Below are 21,358 nucleotides of genomic sequence, written 5' to 3' on the forward strand. Positions count from 1 at the left end.
ACATGGACAAATGCCAACTCTGTGGTATTTCAAATAATGCCTTGCCTTACCCAAACCCGGTTCTTTGAGTCTTGTGACTTCCTGTTACTGAAGTTTTTTCTGGTATTTACACTCAGTATTTCACAAATTTTAAACATTATTAGTTGTAGGGTGTCACTATTTAAAAAAAATGATTTACTCATCTTCCTATGGGCACACTAAATTCCTGGGACATGGAAATTGTGTTTAAGATTTCTGTGTGATGCCTCTTCCCAGTATGGTGAAAACCCTAGGCGATGCTCAGCCAATGTTTATTGGACTGAACTATCAGTCTGTCAGTCAGCGTGTTTTCTTGCTTCCTGTCGTTGCCTGATAGCTTCTTTCTTGTGTAATTGCCATCAAGACCAGCCTGTTAGCTTTCCACACTCATGTATTGATCCTGTGAAGACTGAGATGTGTTTCAGGGTAGAGGATCAGATGTACTGCTTGCTTTGTTTGTCTTTTAAAAGTCTTTGCTGAGAACAGCAGCAAAGCAGAAGTCTTGGGGGAAGCTGCAGTCATGAGTGTTAGAACTAGTACCTACAGCGCTGGAATCAGAAGGCAGAGGTAAGCAATGCAGTGATGGTCCAAACCCCCAGGGCTAGTAGTCAGAACACAGAGGCAACACAGACTGGGTCCAGGCAGCGGTGAAGTTTCACGACAGCTTCATCAGTAATTATACTCCAACGTTTCCAGAGTTCCATTTATAAATTTGATTGTGTGGATTGCGAGGATACCAGTCAGCTGAAATGCTCCTTTTTGATAGTGAGGCCATTGTCTGCAGATTGTTAGTGCACAGCTATTGGATGCAGGGCTCCTCCTTTACTCCATGGGGTTAATGGCTGTGTAATCTGCCTGGACTCCCATAGGACAGCTGCAATCCCCAGCATTTCCTGAGCTTTCAATTGCTACATGAGACGTTTGCCCCGGAGACTTCACACTCAGTAGCTGCCTGAGGAACAGCCTAGATGAACACACACCACAGACACAAGCGATGGCTGTACCAGTGTTCCAAGCCAGACAAATATTCAAATGAAGTGTTGAAACACATCTTTTTCTGCCCCAATAGCTATCACCCAACTTTATCTCAGTTTATCACAATTCTTAATAAAAATTTAGATTGTTTATCAATTTTTTTGAACTCTCAATAGTTGATTGAAAAGATTCAGTAGACATACTCTTGTCTAATGTGCAAAATAGTCTAAGAAATAAATGTTTTCCCTGAAATTTGATTCGTAATCCTAATTTCAGAATAAAAGATTGCAAATTGAAGTAACTCAAGCATATAACTCAAACTAACTTAAATTTTTAATCTTAGTTTCAAAAAGAATCTCACAGTAAACAAAGGATCACCCTACATGCATAATGACGTGTAGGATTAAGACAGGCACTCTGTTAACTCAAGCTAGAAATAGCCTTTCCTGTCACTTTAATGAATATTTTAGAGAAAAGTACCGAATTCTAACTTTATCTGGAAAATTGCCTTGGCTGTTTCCAGAGGCTTCTGTGGAGTAAACACTGGCAATAAGACTTTCCCAAAGAAGTTTATAATTTACATTTTGTATTTTCCACAGACTATTAGATTTATGGTCTTCCATTGCCAGCCTCCTCTTAATGAAGACAGTCCTGGATGAAGGGATTAACAATTGCTTTTAAGTAAGGATGTGTCTTTTTCACAGTTACGGGCCACAGATGGGACTCTTAAACCACAGCATGCTTAATCAACATCAATTTAGCTTCATATGGATTAGCTTCATACAGTTTCATGCTCCATACCAAGCAGGCCTCGAACTCTGTGCTCTTTGCCTTCTGAGTAATGAGAATAAGGCACGGAAGTTTTGGAAGAGGCAAGCCTCACACGGTCCCTTCATGCAAGTTTCTGCATTCTTTGCAAACCGAGACTGATGAACACTCAGTGCAGTGCAGCCCGCTTTTACTTTCAGAAAGGATTCTACAGCAACAGGTCAATCTCCGTGTGTGCTTCTACTGTACTAAGGCTGCTTGAGTGCCGGGCTAGGTGGTTCTGAAGATCCACTGTATAGGAGTCATGGACTGTTCAGCAAAAGGTTCATTTCAGATGTTCATGATGAACCCAAAACCACAACAGCTTGCCTTGGGTTAACTGTGCTTTTTAAAGTCTCTTAAGATGGGCCAGATGGAGAGCAGGGGAGTGAACCACATGAAGGTGACTGGCTTGGATAAGAGTAATGCATACTTCGTCCAAATTTGAAAATACATAGACATTTATTTCAATGCAGATGTTTAGATTAAAATGAGTTTTTATTTTGACAGTCTTTTCATGAGTAACTTTTATATTATTGTCATTGACAGTAGCTATCTCTGCTATATTTGATCTCTGTCCTGAGTCTAAAGAAACTATAGCATCTTATTGGAAATGGCACTGTTGATATAAAATACAAAGATAGCTGGAGATGGGTCGCAGTAGTGACCACCTGTGAAGATCTCACATGGACTGTTTTCAAAGTGTTGGGTTTTGTTTGCTTGTTTTTTTCTTTCTTTTCCCTTTCCTTTTCTTTATTATTGTTTTTTATTTTGTAATTTGAAGAGCAGAAATGCAGAAATTCTGTTTCACTTTCCCCAAATCATTTTATCCTCCTAAGAGGACACTGGAATCCTTAGCAGAAACGAGAAGGTTTACATACGAATCAAACCAATGCTCTCCAGAGAGCACAGAAGTTACCACAAGCAGAACTGAGTGCCGTGGGGTGGGTCTGCGCTTCATCAAGCAGGGTGTGGCTCCCCCACCCCTGGTGTTGGCTAGGGAGATGCCACGCTTCCCTCTTTCCTCATTTTTTTCTTCCAACCTCTCTGTTCCTGCTTTGGTCCCTCTCTTCCTAGGTCTTGTCCCTGCCCAACCAGTCTCCCTCAGCCCCATTTCCTTCCTCTTCTCCTTTTTTCTCATCTCTTCTCCCATTCCTCTATTCATCTCTTCCCCTCTGATTCCATCTGTCTCTTCAGCCTTCCTTTTCCCTTCCTTTCTTCCCCTCTTATTCCTCTCCTCTCTTCTCTACCTTCTCTACCCATCACCTTCTTTTTTACCTCCTTCCATGACTTTCTTTATCTCTCTCTCCTCCAGGCCTCTCTTTCTCTCCTTTTCTTTTTTCTCTTCTGCCTTTTCTCTCCCTAGTCCCTCTTCTCCATTACCCTAGCTCCACTCTCTTCCTTCCCTTTTCTTCTCCTCTCCCTCCCTCTCCTTAGTCCCCCTTTTTCATTTCCCTAATCCCACTCTCTTCCTTCCTCCTTCCCCTCTCTCCTTTCTCCCTCTTCTCCATTTCTCTCTTCTCTTCTTCTTTCCCTTTCTTTCTACGCCCTTCTTCTCTCTTCCCTTTTCCCCTTATTTCTTCTCATTTCTCCCCTTTTCTCCTTCACCCCCTTTCTTCTCTTTGCAGCTCATGTAATGCTCTCCAGGACAGGCAGCTCCTTTGACCTAAGCAGATTATTGTAGCTGCATGAAGGACAGTCACGACACAGGCAGCCAGCCCAGTCTTTCGAGGAAGAGATTTGTATCCAAATAGGACACTAAGCTTCTCAGCCTTCTGCTTACTTAGCTTGTCAGCAGGATGCATGTCTCTGGGTGTTCCGGAGACTCCTGGGGATCTGGGCAGAAACAAAAGCCTGTGTCAGTTGCTGCACATGTGGGAGTGTGTGCCATTAAAAGGAGCAGTTGTTAATAAGGGCCCATGAGACCTGGGTTTCCTTAGTTTCCATGACAGTTATTAGGTACCGTAGAAATTGAATTGTCTCCCATGATGCTCTTAGGGGAGGGGGGGCATGAGTGACAAAGCAGTGCAGTTATGACTTGCAGTGAATCGTCCTTCTGAGAAATGTGATACTCCTTGGCTTATCCCCTACACATTTTTAAAAATTTCCTTTCAGTGTGCTTGGCCACTGCTGTACAGTGTCTCCAACACTATTTTCTTCCTTTTTATTTAGATCCAAGTTTGGCAAAGCAAGGATATGAACAGTTCTGCAGGTGAGCTTCTCAGGGCGTGTGAAGCCATAAGGCGTCCAATCAGGGTTTGGCCACCTGCAGCCCTGCCAATATGCCCCTCCACCAGATTTCTGTAATCCCTGCCCGGGAGACAGCCAGCAATGGGAGAAGCTCAGTGGGCCGAAACAAAGAGAAGAGCAAGGAAGTCGAGGTAAGATGAGTTTGATTTGACACAATAAGAGAACCCACACAGCCAGCTCCGTGCTGTTTGTACAATAGGAGAGAGCATGAACGCAAGAGCAGCTCGCTCCCAGCTCTGTGTGTACGAGCGGGCTGAATCATTTCATGTGTGACTAAGGAACTGATAAATCTTAGTTTCTATTTTCTGAATGAAGCAACGAACTGAAAATCTATAGACATACTTGCTGCTTGACAGATGTAAAACTTCTGCCTCGTTTGCTGAACTCTACAGAATCTCCTTTGTGGTTCTTGAGGGACAACCAGGAGCTCCTAGGTTGCTTGCTTGTACCATTCCTGTCCGATTTTGGAACTGTTGATGTTAACTGAGTTCAGAGGAGGGCTGGGAAATAACTTTCTTAACAAAACAGCACGTCGTCCTGGGCTAAGAAAGCTCGCACTTCTACTGCACACTGAGTTAGTGCCTGGGGGTCTACTCTTCTTTATTTCTTATGCCTTTTGTATGGGATTTTGACTTGGATGCCTATTTGTTTGTATTTTATTTAAGAAAGTGTTGTTTAAAATGTAGCACAGCCTATAATATTCACTGTACGGCATTCAGGCTTTATTTTGGGGTGGAATTCACAGCCATTCCTATAAGGTTAAACCGCTTGAAAATTCAGATTCTATGAAGTTATTTCAAAGGGTTTTAAAAGAGATTGAGCAGAGTCAGAGGTGTTGCATGAAATTATGATAGGTACGGTCACGAGCGAAGACACAGTAGAGATCAAGGAGGCAGAGCATGCTCCAAACCTGTCAGCACTTGGGAGGCTGAGGCTGGATGTTCTCGAGGTCAAGATTAGCCTGGGCTATAGGAGTGATGCTGTTTAAATGACAAATGAGCAAAAAAAAGCATACAAAGTCTGAATTCTTAAATCCATCTTTTCTAATTCCCAGAGATCATGCACATTTCCTACCTCCAGATCTGTAGCAGAATATTATTATTTATTATTATTATTATTAGTAGTAGTAGTAGTATTTTTATTATTATTATTATCTGTATCGGTGTAAATAAACACAAGGCTGATATTAAATAATATTTAAATAAGCTTACAGAACCGAGGTTCCCGCACAGCCGTTTCACGTGAGGCAGGAAAAGGGAGGGGCTGCCTCCCATGCCTGATTTATCGTAGGCATTCACCCGAGGCAAACCCGCCCCCTAAAGGGGCTGGCTTAACCCTACAATTGTCCTCAAGGACAGGTGCTAAGGACAAAGGAAACAACAAACACAAACAAAACAGAAATGTAAATTAAATAGGAGTTAAGTGTCAGGAATTTCCTAAGAGGAATAAAATAAGTGACTATATCTTCAAATACAAAAGGCATTCATAGCCTCTGCCCATTTTACTTGACCTGGTTTTAAATGAGTCATTCAAAAGCAATGCTGTCGTCAGAACTTACAGTAAAGTTCAGGAGTTCTCTGCCTAACTCATTGCAGAGGATACTTTTGGTTTAGCAGTTGTCTTGCCAATTGCAAACCATGTCCTGAAATTCAGATATCTTTGTTAAAGTAATCAATCAGCCCAATATAACGTGGAAATAGTTATGGTAACTGGTTCTTCCTATGACTTGGTGATGTGATTGTAGGACTGTCTCTTAAGACTTGGGGAGTGGGGAAGAGGAAAGAGATAATAGTCATCAATTCCAAAGATATGAGCTATCTAAATCAAGATGAGTGGATAAGTTTGAGGTTAACTAAAGAAAACTTTCTACAGTGATGTTTGATGGCAATTTTGTTTGGAATTAGGGATGATCAGAAATGAAAAACAAACAAACAAACAAACGTATAGTAGAGACAGGACGACCACTACAGGTTTAAGGACGTCTGGGCTATTTGGTGAGTTCCAGGCCAGCCTGGCGACAGAGTCTCAGAAACACAACTATATCACCTCCTAGTTTTCACTAGGAATCTACTGGTGATTTCTCCTTGATGTGAGTTGCAGTGACTGGCATGGCTTGTATAACTTTTGAAAAACAAAATGTTTTCCTTTTCCATATAATAAATAAAATGTACTTATTCTACTTCATGTAAAATGGTTTCACTGTTCATATCCATTGCTACATCTTACACTCTTCCCAACCTCAATTCGTGATCATCTTTCTCTCTAATCACCTTTCTATTGTGATTAAATGTAGGGGGTCCCCATGAATACTGGCTGGATGCCAAGCCAATAAGCACAGTCAGGATCAAAGAGTGGAAAGAGATTTGCAACGTGCTGTCAATACAGAAAATTTTATTGGAAACAAAGCAGGATTGGCTAACAAATAAATAAAAGACTTTACTGAGGAAATTATGTGTCTTCCTTTAAGGAAGACCCATCAAATGTAGCAGCAGGCATATCCCAAGCATCTCAGATTGAGGCCACAATCATGCCTTAAATCATTCGTAGACACTAATGCCTGTGGACAGATAACTTATAATCATAATTAGAAAAGTTCATACTAAGTCATCTAAAAAGCTGCTTAAAATAATTGGGTTTTGCTAAGTTTCTCCAGGAAGCCTTAGTTAGAGCACAAAAAGAACTTTGCATTTTGTAGTCTTTAAAGGAACACCCGTTACCCCAGAAAGTTTAAACAGCTGTCTGTCCCTGCATGTGCTAATAGTATTTTATAATGAGGCTCAGTAGGCATTTTTAAAGGAAATGGATGATAGGAGAAATGAAAATTTAAAGGGCGATATTCCTGAGTGTTGGAAGGGGAGGCACCTTTATGATTTCGAATGCATCTTTGCTTTCTACGGAATGAAGTTAGAAGTGTTTGTGAAAAACCATGTTTTAATTCTCTTTTTAATATAGGCCACAAATTGTTTCATTTGGTGAACTAAGTAGTCTCAAAGACCCACAAATACCATTTAGGATGGATAATTAAAGCTATCTCCATCCTGCAATTAAAACGTAGGATTATTTAGTAGTACACAATGACCTCTGTATGTTCAAGTGGTAGTCCCTGTTCACAGACGGTGACAGATCTCTTATGAACATATCCTGATTGTTGATAATTGAGGGGTATCCTTTGGGGTTCCCTGAATGCTTCCTATTCACCTTACAGTTACTCAAAGGATCAGTCTCCATACTTAACAACTGATATCACTTCAGAATTAGGGATTTGCTCAACTGTAACACGCCTTGATCTTCCTTTCGCAAAATGCACAGAGATTTTAGAATCAACTAATATTTAATTTGATGTCAGCATTTTCGTTTGTTTTGTTATTTGTTGTTCTTACTGATGCTTGGGTTTGCTTTGTTTTGTGACAAAAAAAGATAAAATGAATGTTGAAATATTTTATTAACTGTTACAATTGAGAAGACTTAGGTTATAAAAAGGAATTAATAGATTAAGTAAGATATTAAAGACTTTGAACCTCAACTTCTATAATGAATCTGTATTTTGATGTATCTTACGTGATACAAAGTCGCAAGTTTATCTATTTGGTCAATATTGGAACTACAGAAGGAAAGTGATAATCTGTCCAGTTTAAGTAAGGTTAGTGTCAAGTGTGTAGGTGGATCATGACATCTTCTAAAGGCAGCAGCTCTAGGTTGCTGGGACATTTAAAAGAGAGATCTACAAATGAACCCAGTAGGTTGTTTTCAAAATAGAGGGAAAAAGAAGACTTAAAATTGGGAATGTGTGAAAGGGTAGTTAGAGAAGGGGAGTAAGGGTGAATTTGACCAAAACTCATTGTATGAATATACAAAATTTTAAAAAAAGTAAATAAAGCATATGATAGTTCAAATAAAGGACAGTGTCTCATATTTGCATTCAAGGTGCCCAAGTTTTCTTAGCACAGCCAAGGTTATATTAAGTACTCATCATGACCACTACAGGTCCTTCCTTCTGAAGTAGATACATATGGATTATAAATTCATATATATAATATGATATAGTCCATGAATTTCACTAATTTAAATCTGTAAATACAGATGGATATGTAAAAAATTAGTAGCAAAAGGCAAATGTGTAAGCCCCGGAGAGTTATGGAGGGGGTGCCAAAGTGGCTCCCTTTAAGACCATATAATTAATACCAAGTTGCTTGTTTTGGAGATAATTTGTTTATGCCCTGGGGAAAACAAGACCTTGGGGAATGCGGGGGAGATGTCTTTCTGATGCACAAGTGCACATTGAGTTTGCTTTGGTTGATGTTAAAGATTGATGTTTAAGTTTCTTTTGATTACATTGTCAGTGAACAACTTTGTTTATGCTAATCTATTCTTTCCTCCCAATGCTAATACACACATGATATATATATCCCTGTTAGTGTTAACCATATGCATGAATTGATGTAGGCCTGCCTACTTGGGCATGCTTAACCTATCAGGAGGCTCAACCCTGAAAAACTGACTCTCTTTCTCAGAAGTCAACTGCCTGTAGCTCTTCACATTAGGGTCAGGCCTTGTGAACCCTTCTCTCATCCATGCTGGAGTGTTTACTGCCGTAGTTCTGTTCAGACAACCATACTGGTAAGAGATTTTAGGCACAGCCTCTCTATCATATCCAGATATACTATTTTTCAGCAGTGTTTCTGGTCCTCTCACTCTTAACTTTCAACACCCTCTGAAATATTAAATAACTAATATTATAAAATCTGGCCTCTAGTGTACCTGTCTCTTAGAAGTATAGTGAATTTCATTAATCAAGTTTTAGCTGAAATTTACTTCTCTACATCTAGAAGTTACAAAGATTGTATAACCAGTATGTATGGGTATGAAGTCAAGGTCTAGGATGTTGTCTTTATAGCACATAACTCCCTGGGACTTGTAGACTCACATGTCTAGGACCCCGTGTTTCAGACATGGATGCTCAGCACGGTCACACTGAGATTATTGCCACCCGCATCACTGGCTCTTCATGCTCATATTACCATTAGCATAAGCGTCAGTAGGAAACTGTTAACCGATGTCTTGTTCGTGTTAATACATGTGTCATGTAATCAAAGAAAATACAAAGTTATTCACAAGCTATAACTAGTACTTGTTTCATTCAATTTAGGAAATATTGTGAAGATAAATAATAATGTACAGTAGACTTTATTAGTGAGGACACTGGGAAGAAAGCAATATAAAAGCTACAGAGCTGGCTTTATCAAACAGAACTTTAAAAACTATTCTAATGTAAAAACCACTGCTCAAGAAAAATAACAGTAACACAATTTTTGAGTCAAATTTGAAACAAACGTTAGTTAAATACTGGCCAGGATGATGGAGTCTGAACAGGTTCGTTCTGGGATTCCCAGGAAGTGATGACACATTTCAGATAAAGAGGCTTCTAATGGCAAACCCGTATGGCTACTGTATTTCTCATCAGGTCCAATCAGGGACAGGCGTATATTCTGACGCATTTCCTGTTTATAAACCTCTTGCGTATGTGTGAACAAGCATGTCCAGTGACGTTGAGTGGAACTTAATTGTGGAAAGGAAGACCTGTGATTTGTTATCTTTCATAAACAATCTACCAGCATTTCAGGAAGTACCTGTCCTTGGGCAAGGCACTTACAGGTTAGAGGCATTATTGTTTTATGGATCTTTTATGCTCAGTAATTAAAACTTAAAACAGAACTTTGGGTCTCATACTCTTTAAGTTTAGCCTTCTTTGAAAGCAAAATCAAAGCAACAATGACAACAAAGTGCTTTGCCTTTCTGGAAAAGAAGTCTGCAGTTTTACAAGATGCCATTAAAAAAACAAGGTTTTTTTTTTCCCCCTACTATTACTTCTATTCCCATTCACAGGTTTGCTTTACTAATCACATGACTACGGGCAATTATTTGAGACATTAGGAGGTATAGGAAAGAAAAAGACCTCAGTTTCAGGAAATAGCTGGATAACTGCTGGCAATCCATCGTCCTTCGTGCTAGAAAGCTGCCTTAGAGCTGATTTATAAAGGGTGGACAAAGACTGGTGGGTGTCTGCTCGCAGGTGCTGGTTGTGGCCAAATGGTGCACATCTGGATGGCTTGTTAAGAGGTGCTCTTTAGTTCTGAGAGTGTCAAGAACAAAGGCTGTTATTTTTTCTTATTTCTGATTATTTTTCCCAGCTGCAATTCTTAACAGGTTGCACAATGGTCAGGATAAAAAGGACAGGGACCTTAAAGTTTCCATACTGAACACCTAACTCAAGGTGATAAAAGAAAACATTCTCTCATTGATGACAATAAAGACCAAGTCAGATGCTGTTGAACAGCAGGGATGTTGCTCTGACAAGTTTCTGTTATTGGGCTTTCCTCTGGATTCCCAGGTCTTGTTGCTAGTAAAAGGCCAGTCTGGCTCAGTGGGACTCTAGGAAGCAGTGAAGACTCACCTCTTTGGACATCTGGTGATTTTGTTATGCTTCATCCTTTCTTCTTCACAGCAACAGCAGATGTCAGAGAGCCAGCCCTCTGCTTTTTCAGCCCTTGGGTTTGGGATGAGCCTAGATTAATTGAAAATAGTCATTATATTCTAGCATTTTTAGTGATAACTGATTTAGGAATGGATACACAATCCATTAAAACAATGACATTGAACTTTTAATGTCTTTAGTGTATAGGAGTTCTTTTGTTAAAAACCTACCTCTTTACTGCAATAGACTTTCTCTCTCCTAATGGATGACCTGTGTGGAGAAATCAACTTTGTGTCTGAGCATTGGGAGGGAATCTAGAGGAAGACATTCAGGTACTAAGGATACCATGAAGGAGAAGAAGAGGGAAGGAAGGGAGAGAAGCAAAGGTGAGAGGGTTGGTCTGGGTGACAACACTGGAGCTAGGGGTTCCTTGAGAGCAACCCTTGTTTAAAACTCCAGCTCTCCAGGGAACGATTCATTTATGTTCTTTATCATCATGATTTCTTAAGGTTTGTGCCACTTGCTTAAAAACAAAGGATCAAAATACAAATGCAGTCATTCCCTGCTTTATAACACACAGGGTGACTGACTTCCAAGTTTAGCTGCTATCTAGGTGAAAGTTTCACAAACATTAATTTATGAGTTTCATACACAGAGAGCACATTTAACCAGAGCACTCAGATTAATGTTCTCTTTTAACCAAATGGAGCCTGGTGGGAGCCTGACACTGTAGGGAGACTGCCAGGAGGAAGAGAGGCTAATTCTCTCTCACATTTCACTAGATGAACACTTTCCAACAACTAGCCTACTCTAAATTGAGTATTAGGGTCCTATGTGCTTTGAATGAATTCTACTGCATATGCTAATTTTGTTAAGGTGCTTTTTTACATAATGAAAACCAGCCAATTTCCATATTATTATTTGCTTTCAGCAATGAAATTAGCATAATCCACGTTATTTTTTCTTGTTTAAAACAGGTGTTTTGGGCAATTGCGTTAATAAGTAAAACTGAATAACACATTTTATGACTATCAAATGAGAGCAATTAGTAATTATTGACATATCCCAGTCAGTAGTTTTGAAATTGTGGCCTCAAATGGCAGGTAGGTCGTTTGGACCCTTGACTGGTATGAATTTTAAAAAGTTTTATGACAAATTCACAGCAGACTTATTGAGACAGAAAGTGGTCACCATGTGAAGACTGTTGAACAGCGATCTTGAAGATTATTGGCGTCTGGAAAGAACAGGTGCAGCTGCCGCTGTGAATGTTTTATTAATAAGACTTTTAAGAACTGCGGATCAGATAACATTTACCTCAATTCAGTGTAACACAAAGAAAACACTGACAATGGCAATCTGGATTTAGAATCCGCCGTTGAGGGCCCAATGGCGTAGGGGAGGGGCCGTAGTCTGAGAATTGTCTTCCCACAGCTCACTCCTTGGACTATATCACACTGAGCTGCTTGCCAGCCTTCATAACCTCCAGGTGAAGATGAAGAATGGCATCTACCCAATACCCATTCTCTTCCCTGTCTCTGCAATCTGGTAAATAATGGAAGGAGGTGTGACAGCAAGGTAGAGCTACTGATAAGATTTTGCTCATAACGGAGTTAAAGGAGGCCAGAGAAAAGGACAGAGTGCTCTTGGAAGCTGGGTGACAAGCCTCTCATTTTTCACCTTGATTGTCCCATTCATCAAATCCTGCAAATCTGGGTAACAAAAGCAAGAATGACAACTGCAGCGGGGGTTCTTTACCCAGACAGTACCAATGAATGCCCTGTATCTGATACAAAGCTACAGTCTTCAGAGTTTCTACTGTTGATGCCAACATCAGCAAAGGAGGGGCAGGGGTAGGGGGAAAACTGGCATGAGGGCGCCTTTGGGCCAGCAATGCTGCAGCGCTCTGAAAATGAGGCTACTGTAAGACTCAGAAAACAAACGTTTACAAACTGTGCTATGCTTGCACATGTTCCAAGTCTCTACAGGTATAAATGATCCCTATTGGTAAATCTAAGCGGGTCTATGCCTGCAAAACGTCCCGGTGGTGGTAGCGGCTGTGAATGCTTGCGGGCTGACGGTCTTACAGACTTAGATTTGTCACAGAGTTTTACTATCCAACTTTACTCGATTAATTATCATAAGCATAAAAATATCTGGTGATAGATTTGCTGTCATGATATTACAAAACTTTTAACTATTTGAACTTCAGCAATAAGTTTTGTTTTCACCCTCAGGGATATATGATCTTTAATGATACATGTCAAATTAGAGTCTCGTCATAATTTGTAAGATGCCATCTCTTGTTATGGGTCAAGTGTTCAGTGGAGGTCTCAGCTGTCAATGTCATTGTTACTTATCCTTCATTCTTCTGATGGATTTTTTACTGTATATTCCGTGTTATATGTGTGTGTGTAGTTTTTTGTGGTGTCATAAGTGTTCTATGAAATTGCATGTGTCTTCGTTAGGGTTTTTGTTTATTATTAATAATTTCCACTTCCTCCCCTCCTTCCTTTTCCCTCCCCCTCCCCCCACTCCCCACGCCCCACTTCCCTCCCTCTCTCTCCCTCTCCAGTCCAAAAAGCAGTCAGGGTTCCCTGCCCTGTGGCCAGTCCAAGGTCCTCCCCACTCCATCCAGGTCTAGGAAGGTGAGCATCCAAACAGGCTAGGCTCCCACAAAGTCAGTACATGCAGTAGGATCAAAACCCAGTGCCGTTGTCCTTGGCTTCTCATCATCCCTCATTGTCCACCATATTCAGAGAGTCCGGTTTTATCCCATGCATTTTTAGTCCCAGTCCAGCTGGCCTTGGTGAGCTCCCAATAGATCAGCCCCACCGTCTCAGTGGGTGGGTGCCCCCCTCGCGGTCTTGACTTCCTTGCTCATCTTCTCCCTCTTTCTGTTCCTCTTTTGGACCCTGGGAGCTCAGTCCATTGCTCCATTGTGGGTCTCTGTCTCTATCTCCATCCATCGCCAGATGAAGGTTCTATGGTGATATGCAAGATATTCATTAGTATAGCTATAGGATCGGGCCATTTCAGGCTCTCTCTCCTCAGCTGCCCAAGGACCTAGTTGGAGACATCTCTCTGGACCCCTGGGAACCGTTAGGGTTTTTATTGCTGTAAAGAGACACCATGACTTTGGCAGCTCTTATAAAGGAACACATTTATTTGGGACTGGCTTACAGTTCCAGAGGCTTAGTCCGTTTTCATCCTGGTGGAAAACATGATTGTGTACAGGCGGACTTGTTGCAAGAAAAAGAGCTGAGAGTTCTACATCTCAATGTGAGGGCAGCAGGAAGAGACAGATTGGGATTGCAACCCATAGACCTGAGTATAATCCCTGTGTGTCTTCTCATCATCATATTGAGGGGCTTCAACATATTCAGACTTTAACAAATGACTCACGATTTCAGTTGTGATTCTATAAAAAACAAAACAAAACACCCACCCAATTTATTTTTATACCATCCAACTTCTGAAATGAGCCAGTGTCATGTAAACAAATATTTGTCAAAGAATTCTGTCTCATTCAGCCTCAGATGTAACAGGTGTGGAAAGAAAACACATCTTTTCATGAACATTGTTGAAATAAGATGTGTTAAATCACCTCCGTACAGGCTCTGGTGACAGTTACCCTCTTCCTTAAATTCCAAGATCAAAAGTGTATATCTTCCTTTCCTCATGGTCCACATTCCTAGCAACGAAAATCCAGCTACTTGTTACCTAAATTTACCACTGCTATTGCTGGAGAGGCATTCACAACACACTTCAGCTTAGTTCCTTTCCATCTGAAGACCTCTTAAAGAGATAGGAGAATTTTCATCAGATGTGACTTGTTATTTCTATTGTATAAACCACGACAAGTACAGCAAATAAAAATCCCACCCAAACTTTGTTTGCAGCCCCCAAATAAATTTCTCTGACAATGAAGTAAGGCAGAAAAAGCCAAATCAAAAAAGTATAAAACAGGTTTATTTGAACAAAACAACCCCAAGGCAAATTCTTCAATCCCCAAGATCGAGGTCACAGCAGTTAGCCACCTAAAGCAGGAGATTATATAGGTTGTAGGTGAGGGTTGATGACAATATCTCTGCCACAAGCTAGGTTTATGCCCAGCTATGATCAAAAGCTGAGTTCTTTAGATAAGGACTTGGGCAACTGGCAACTTCAGGAGAGGAAGCTGCAGTAGCAGCCAAGACTGCGGAACTGGGCTTTTTGATACCCTCCCTTTGTTTGGAGACTCTAAGGATGTGGAGTTTGGAGAGAAAGAAAGTCAGGAATGGGGCTTCCTGGACCTTGTAAGAGTGAGCCAGAGGTTCCAACCAAACACTTTCTTCCTGGTAAAATTTGCGGCAAATCCATTGATGGGTTTCATTTTGAACTGACACTATCCTTTCCAATCCAGGCTCTCCAGTCTTAGGTATTTAATGAACCTCAATAGTTTTTAACTTAAAATATACTCCAGTCTGTTTTTATGCCAATGCATAGCTGTTTTTAGTACTATAACTCTGTACTAGAATTTGAAGTCAGGGATTGTGATGCCTCCAGAGGTATCTTTTATTGTAAAGGATTGTTTTGGCTATGCTGGGATTTTTGCTTTTCCATATGAAGTTGTGTACCGTTCTTTCAAGGTCTGTGAAGAATTTTGCTGGGCATTGAGTTGAACCTGTAAGTTGCTTTTGGTAAGATTGCCATTTTTACTATGTTAATTCTGCCAACCCAAGAGCATGGGAGATCTTTCCACTTTCTAGTATCTTCTTCAATTTCTTTCTTCATAGATTTAAAGTTCTTGACTTACAAGTCTTCCATTTGCTTGGTTAGAGTTACTCTGAGATATTTTATGTTATTTGTGGCTATTGTGAAGGGTGATATTTCTCTGATTTCTTTCTCAGCCCATTTATCATCTGTGTAAATGAGAGCTACTGATTTATATTTTAGTTAATCTTGTATCCAGCTACATTACTAAAAGTGTTTATGAGTTATAGAAGTTCCTTGGCATAATTTTTGGGGTCACTTATGTAAACTATCAAGGCATCAGCAAATAGTGAGAATTTGACTTCTTTTCTGATTTGTATCCCCTTGATCTCCTTTTGTTGTCTAATTGCTCTAACTAGAACCTCAAGCACTATATTGAATAGATATGGAGAGAGTGGACAGCCTTGTCTTGTTTCTGATTTCAGTGGGATCATTTTGAGTTTCTCTCCATTTAGTTTGATGTTATCTGTTGGCTTGCTCTATATGGAACTGAATCAAAGACCCAGATATCAATCTACATACCTATGAACACCTGATTCATACAAAGAAGCAAATATTATAAAATATAAAATGACAAAGAAGCAAAAGATATAAAGTACAAAAAACAAAGTATATTCAACAAATGGTGCTGGCATAACTAGATATCAACATGTAGAAGAATGAAAATATCTATTACCATCCACAAAATGCAAATCCAAATTGATCAAAGACCTCAACATAAAGCCAAACACACTGAACCTCAGAGAAGAGAAAGTGAGAAGTACACTTGAATGCTTTGGCACAAGAAACCACTTCCTAAATATAATCCCGCAGCACAGACACTGGGAGAAACAATTAATAAATGGGATCTTCTGAAATTTATATGACCAAATGAATAGCAAAAATCAACTCCAGAAGGGCTTATTTTCAGTTACAGTTTTAGGGTATCCAGCTTGTCAGTGTAAAGGTCAGTCAGATGGTCACAGTGTGTACGCAGTAATAAAGATAAGCCAATAAGTGGGGTAAACTATAAAATGTCAGGATCTACTCCACAGTAACCCTTTTCCTCAAGGGAGATAATACTCCATAAATGTACCATAAACCTCCCCAGAAGCACCACCAACTGTAAGCCCAGTGTCCTGACCCTAAGGGAACATTTTATATTTAAGCCAAGTTAAGTTGAATCATCTCTTATGATCAGCTCGTAGAAGTAAGAAACAGTGTTCCCACTGGTGAAAATAGTCACAAGGCTAGCCTATCAAAAGAAAGGCTATGGATACTTCTTCTTGATGAATGAAATAATAAACAGTTTAGAGTCATGTTTAAGGTTACCAGATGTAGGTACTTTCATTTTATAAGTCAGAAGTTTCAGTTCTAATGAGCTGTGATTCTGTCTGTAAAGATATTTAATAGCAGGAAAAGCCATGGTGTAAGCCAGAGGGCATCTTCAAAGTCCCAGCATTACCCCACTATTTCTCAGATGTGCTAGTCAGAAGATACGGTTCAGCATCCTAGAGTTTATGGAGGAGAGTTTGCTTCTATTTCAAGTTATGTATCTATTCAGCATATAGTTTATTTTTGACAATAAGAACCAAACTTTGTAGTGTGGATAGCTTTGAACAAGAGAGGCATCTCTTGTTCCCCATAAAATCTAGACTTTAATTATGTTTATCAGAATCCTTATTTGCTGTTTTTACCACAATGTCCTTCACATTTCTAATGTGAAAACTTATCTTTAATGTCATTTATTCTATGCGTTATGGTACATTCATTTCAGCCATCACTGATTTTTGTTATCCCTCAAGACTAAAGATCTTGGGTGATTTGTGCTCTTTTCTTCAGGAGTGTTTCTGAGCTTTGTCATGAAACCTACTGTAGACAGTGAGAGGCTATAGAAGTAGAGGCATGCAAACCAGCCCTTGAAAAGTGCTTATCCATTAAGACTGTTCCTTGTGTATTTCTCAAAGCCAGAAAGCTAAGAATTGCAGAAGCTAGGCCTTTGTATAGGACAAACAGAGGCCTTCATTAAACCCGTAAATGAGCCAAAGTCAGATGTTCCCACTGGTATTTGTGAATGAGCCCCACTGAGATGATTTGTACATGACCTACACTAAATAACCTCCTAGTAATCTCACAAAGTTTGAGAGTAGACGATTATGCCACAATATAAAATAACCTTTATCTTCCCTAAAATGTATTTGATAATTTGTGTTCTAGAGCTGACTTGATACTTAATTAAATTTGGCCTCAGTAGTCTCTGAAGTTCAGTAGAGATTTTACGCTTGCCACCACACTATATTTGAAAGGATCTGACAGTCTATTTTAACACCCTATTTACATATAGAAATCATTTTTTCCACTTCTTGATTAGCTAATTTCAGCTGCTAATTTCACTTTACAACTCCAACAGTTGTCATTGATCATGACAATTTTATTCTTCTAAATTGAGCCTTTGATGTTTTTATACCTCACAGAACTCTCAAACACTGAAGACACCTCAGCGTAAAGAACTCAGAGTATAAAGAAATCCAGTGCACCAGTGTGCAATGCACTTTAGATTTTCAAAATTGAATTATTTCCAATGCTAGCTGAAAAATTCATTTTGGCAATGATCATTGCCTTGGCTTACTCGCAGTTCACTATTTTCATCCATGAGTTTAATAGCTGCATAAAAGGCGTAGCTTCTTGTTTTAATTTCTGTTGTTACAGCAAATACCTGAGAGAATCACGTCAAAATCAGGCAATTTTTTTGGCTCATGGTTTCAGTGGTTTTACTTCATAATGAGTTGCCTTTGTTCTGGTAAGTTCAAACCCTGTGGTGGGACAGTGTCATGAAGGAGAGCTGTTTATATCATGGCTGCCCTTCCTTAGGAAAATTCCTCTTTCCCTTTAGTTCTATCTCTGCATCCAGTTTATTGGAGGCAGAGTTTATATTACTAGGTCGGGTTTACATTTTATATTACTAGGTCCTCCCCACCTATTTGTGTCTGGAAAACCATCGCAGACATACTCTGAAGAACACATTGCTAAAACTTTTGAGATTTTTTCCTCAATCAAATAAAATTGACCAAGTAAACTTCTGCAAACAGTGATGTTGTGTTTGAAAGACTCCACAGTGTTAGAGCACATAATAAAGACATTACGCCTTTCTATGTAGCCCCTAGGTCTTTAAATTTAGTAATACATGTATCTTACCACGGAGACTATAAATATTTGGGTCAAGAATCTGGATTATGGAGATGTGGTTCAGTTGGTAAGAGCATGTATCATTCTTGCAGAGAACCAAAGTTCAGTTGCCAGGATTCACATTGAATGACTTACAAACATGAGTAACCCTAACTCCAGAGGCTTCCCAATCCTAGAGCCTCTTCAGGTAACTCTATTCATGTATCTATCTCCACATAGACATGCATACATACATATAATTAAAAAGCAAAGACTAAGAATTTGGGTGCACCTTTATTTGCCCTAATCTCGCATTCCCTGGGCTTTTGCGTACTTTTCAGAGGCTTTTGTCTCTTCTTTTCCCCCTGGGTGCTAGACCGTCCACCTGGCCTCGCTTCTTTTATAGACAAACCTCAGACCCTTGCTTCATTCTCATCTCTGGCCACTTGCTTGCTTCATTACCATTTACAGTCCCTCATGTTGGAAAGCTTTCACTAACAGAGCTAAATTGACTGACAAATCTAATCCAGTGAGCTTGGACTTAAGTTACAGCGTGCTGTGATTACAAATTAATTATAGGCAGCACAGCTACCCCTGTGCTTCTCACTATGCTTGCTATGGACAATAACCACAAGGTTTTTTGTAGTTCACGGCATAAGCTATTTCTGGCCAGAAGATTAATAACAGTTTTCCCTTAAAGCCATGCTTGCTTCCATGTTTTTCATGCAGATGCTTCTCCCCACGTGTCAGTTTACCTGAAACAGTATCGCAGCTCTCTGCCTCTCCCATTTCCAATCCTTAGCTTCCCCCCTTTCCTTATGATCAGGATTCACAATTAGAAATAGCCTATTATTGAATACTAAGCACTGTTATTTGGGGAAACACAAGAGACAGAGTTCCCATGTGTTATAAAAAGGGACTTACTCAGTAGATGTGTGTAGTCCAGCTCTATAGCTGCTCACTCTATGAATGTGGATTCTTCCTCAATTAAGATCCTGTCCTAAAGGCCTGTCAGGTTCCTGGAGAGGCGCTGGTCTGCAAGCCACACTGCAAATGAAGTATTTAGACTGTGATGTCAGTGGAAGGTAGTGAAGGTGGGGAAGGTGGTGTTGACAGCAGCAGATGCTCTTGCACTCGACTGCTTTTCTTTGGACTTCTGTATGTCTGGGAAGGTGGCACACATTCTTAGTGTGAATCATCTTCCCCACTCTACAGTTCCATACAACTTCTCTATGTACAATGTCCAGAAGTCCCTCTCGGGCGAGTCTAAATCCTGCAGCATGGCAGCAAAGGCCAGCTAGTTTGGCCAACTTTACCTAAAATGAGCTGTCTCCCAAGGAACAACTCTGTCTCTCCAAAGTTAAACTCATGATGTCCAGAGCAGTCTGCCTTCATGGAAACTCCATGGTGAATATTCAGGGAAGTGAGATCATCAATAGAACCAAAGAGATGATTACTACACTTTACTCCTTATTGTTTTGTCATAGGTCTTGTGTTCAGTTTTAATATCTGCATTTTGGAATGTGATGTCAAACTGAAGTGTTTCATGAAATGATAACCAAGTACATGAAGAGGTGTTCATAACCCAATTTTTATCAGAGGCATTATCCAGCAACTGATGGGAGCAGATGCAGAGGCACGGAGCCAAACGCGAGGCAGAGCCCAAGGGAATCCTTCGGAAGAAAGGGAGTAAGGATTGTAGGAGCCAAAGAGTCAAAGACACCATGAGAATGCAGCCCAATGAATCAAATAATCAGAGCTCATAGAAACTCACAGAGACTGAAATGGCAGTCACAAACCCTGTATGAGTCTCTGCTAGGTCTTCTGTTCATATATTGCACATCTTAGTGTTCTTGTGAAGCTCCTTACAGTGGGAGTTGTGGGGGAATCTCTGAATCTTTTTCCTGATCTTGAAACACTTTTTCTTCTACTATGTTTTCTCATTTAGCCTTGATATGAAGATTTGCACCTAGTTTTATAGTAATTTGTTATGCCATCTTGGGTTAAAATCCCTGTGAGTCCTACTCTATTTTTTTTCCTTTTGAAAGGAAATGAAGGAGAAATGGATCTGGGAGAGAAGGGAGGTGGGAAGGGGACTGAGAGGAGTGGAGGGAAGGGAAACTGCAGTAGAGACGTAATGTATGGGAGGAGAAGAAAAGTGGTTTCCAGAGCATGGTGATATGTTGGGAGGAGAGAGAGAGAGAGAGAGAGAGAGAGAGAGAGAGAGAGAGAGAGAGACTTTTATGTCACACTGAGTATATAACCTAGATATAACCTAGAATCAAAAGAAAATTGAGGGGCACTGTCTAATGATAACACACACACACACACAAACACACACATTAAATGCTGACAGATAATAAAAGTATAACTGAGTTTTATATCAAAATATGATCCTGTGACATTGCAGGTCTTTAGATACTACAGTAAAGCTCCAATCCAGATCTTCTAATTCTCATTACATTGTCCTGGTAAATGGATGAAGCTAGAAACAACTACCCAGAGTGAAGCATCCTAGACCCAGGATGGCAAATATGGCATATTGTGGATGTTAGCTTTTAAACTTTATATGTGGGTTTCGAATCTGAATAATTAGAGAGCTTTGGTAGCTAGTGAATGGACTGGGAGGAGGATATCTCCCAAGGAAAGGGAAATAGAATATAGTTCCATGGGAGAACTAGTAGGGAATTAGAATATGAAGATTCAATGGTGAGGGGTTAAGGAAAGCAAGGTAAAGGAGGGAACATGGAGAACAACTAACCCTAAGGCCTTCTGCAAAGGCACATGAAAACCTACTATAGTAGCAGCCTAAAACAAGTTCATATATAAAAGGAATTTAAGTAGAGTCACCATATAATGGGAGAGACAATGACTTAACTAGATACCTAATATCACCAAGTAAACTTGCAGTGTTGGGAATGGGTTACATCATATTGATTT

General features: G+C 40.0%; 1 protein-coding gene across 10 annotated transcripts in view; it reads left to right on the top strand.

Annotated features, from left to right (window-relative positions):
• Marchf1 (membrane associated ring-CH-type finger 1) overlaps window positions 1–21,358 on the top strand; it is an 814,098-nt gene that overhangs the window by 340,446 nt on the left and 452,294 nt on the right. For all 10 annotated transcript variants that reach the window (XM_075986882.1, XM_075986884.1, XM_075986889.1 and 7 more), the window contains one exon: window positions 3,973–4,181. Coding sequence is in view for 4 of the 10 variants with exons in the window: in XM_075986884.1 (XP_075842999.1) it covers window positions 4,083–4,181 (99 nt within the window). In the remaining 6 variants the exon portion in view is untranslated. The remainder of the gene's footprint in view (window positions 1–3,972; window positions 4,182–21,358) is intronic.

The sequence above is a fragment of the Microtus pennsylvanicus genome, chromosome 9 (genome assembly GCF_037038515.1).
Source record: "Microtus pennsylvanicus isolate mMicPen1 chromosome 9, mMicPen1.hap1, whole genome shotgun sequence".
Lineage (NCBI taxonomy): Eukaryota > Metazoa > Chordata > Mammalia > Rodentia > Cricetidae > Microtus > Microtus pennsylvanicus.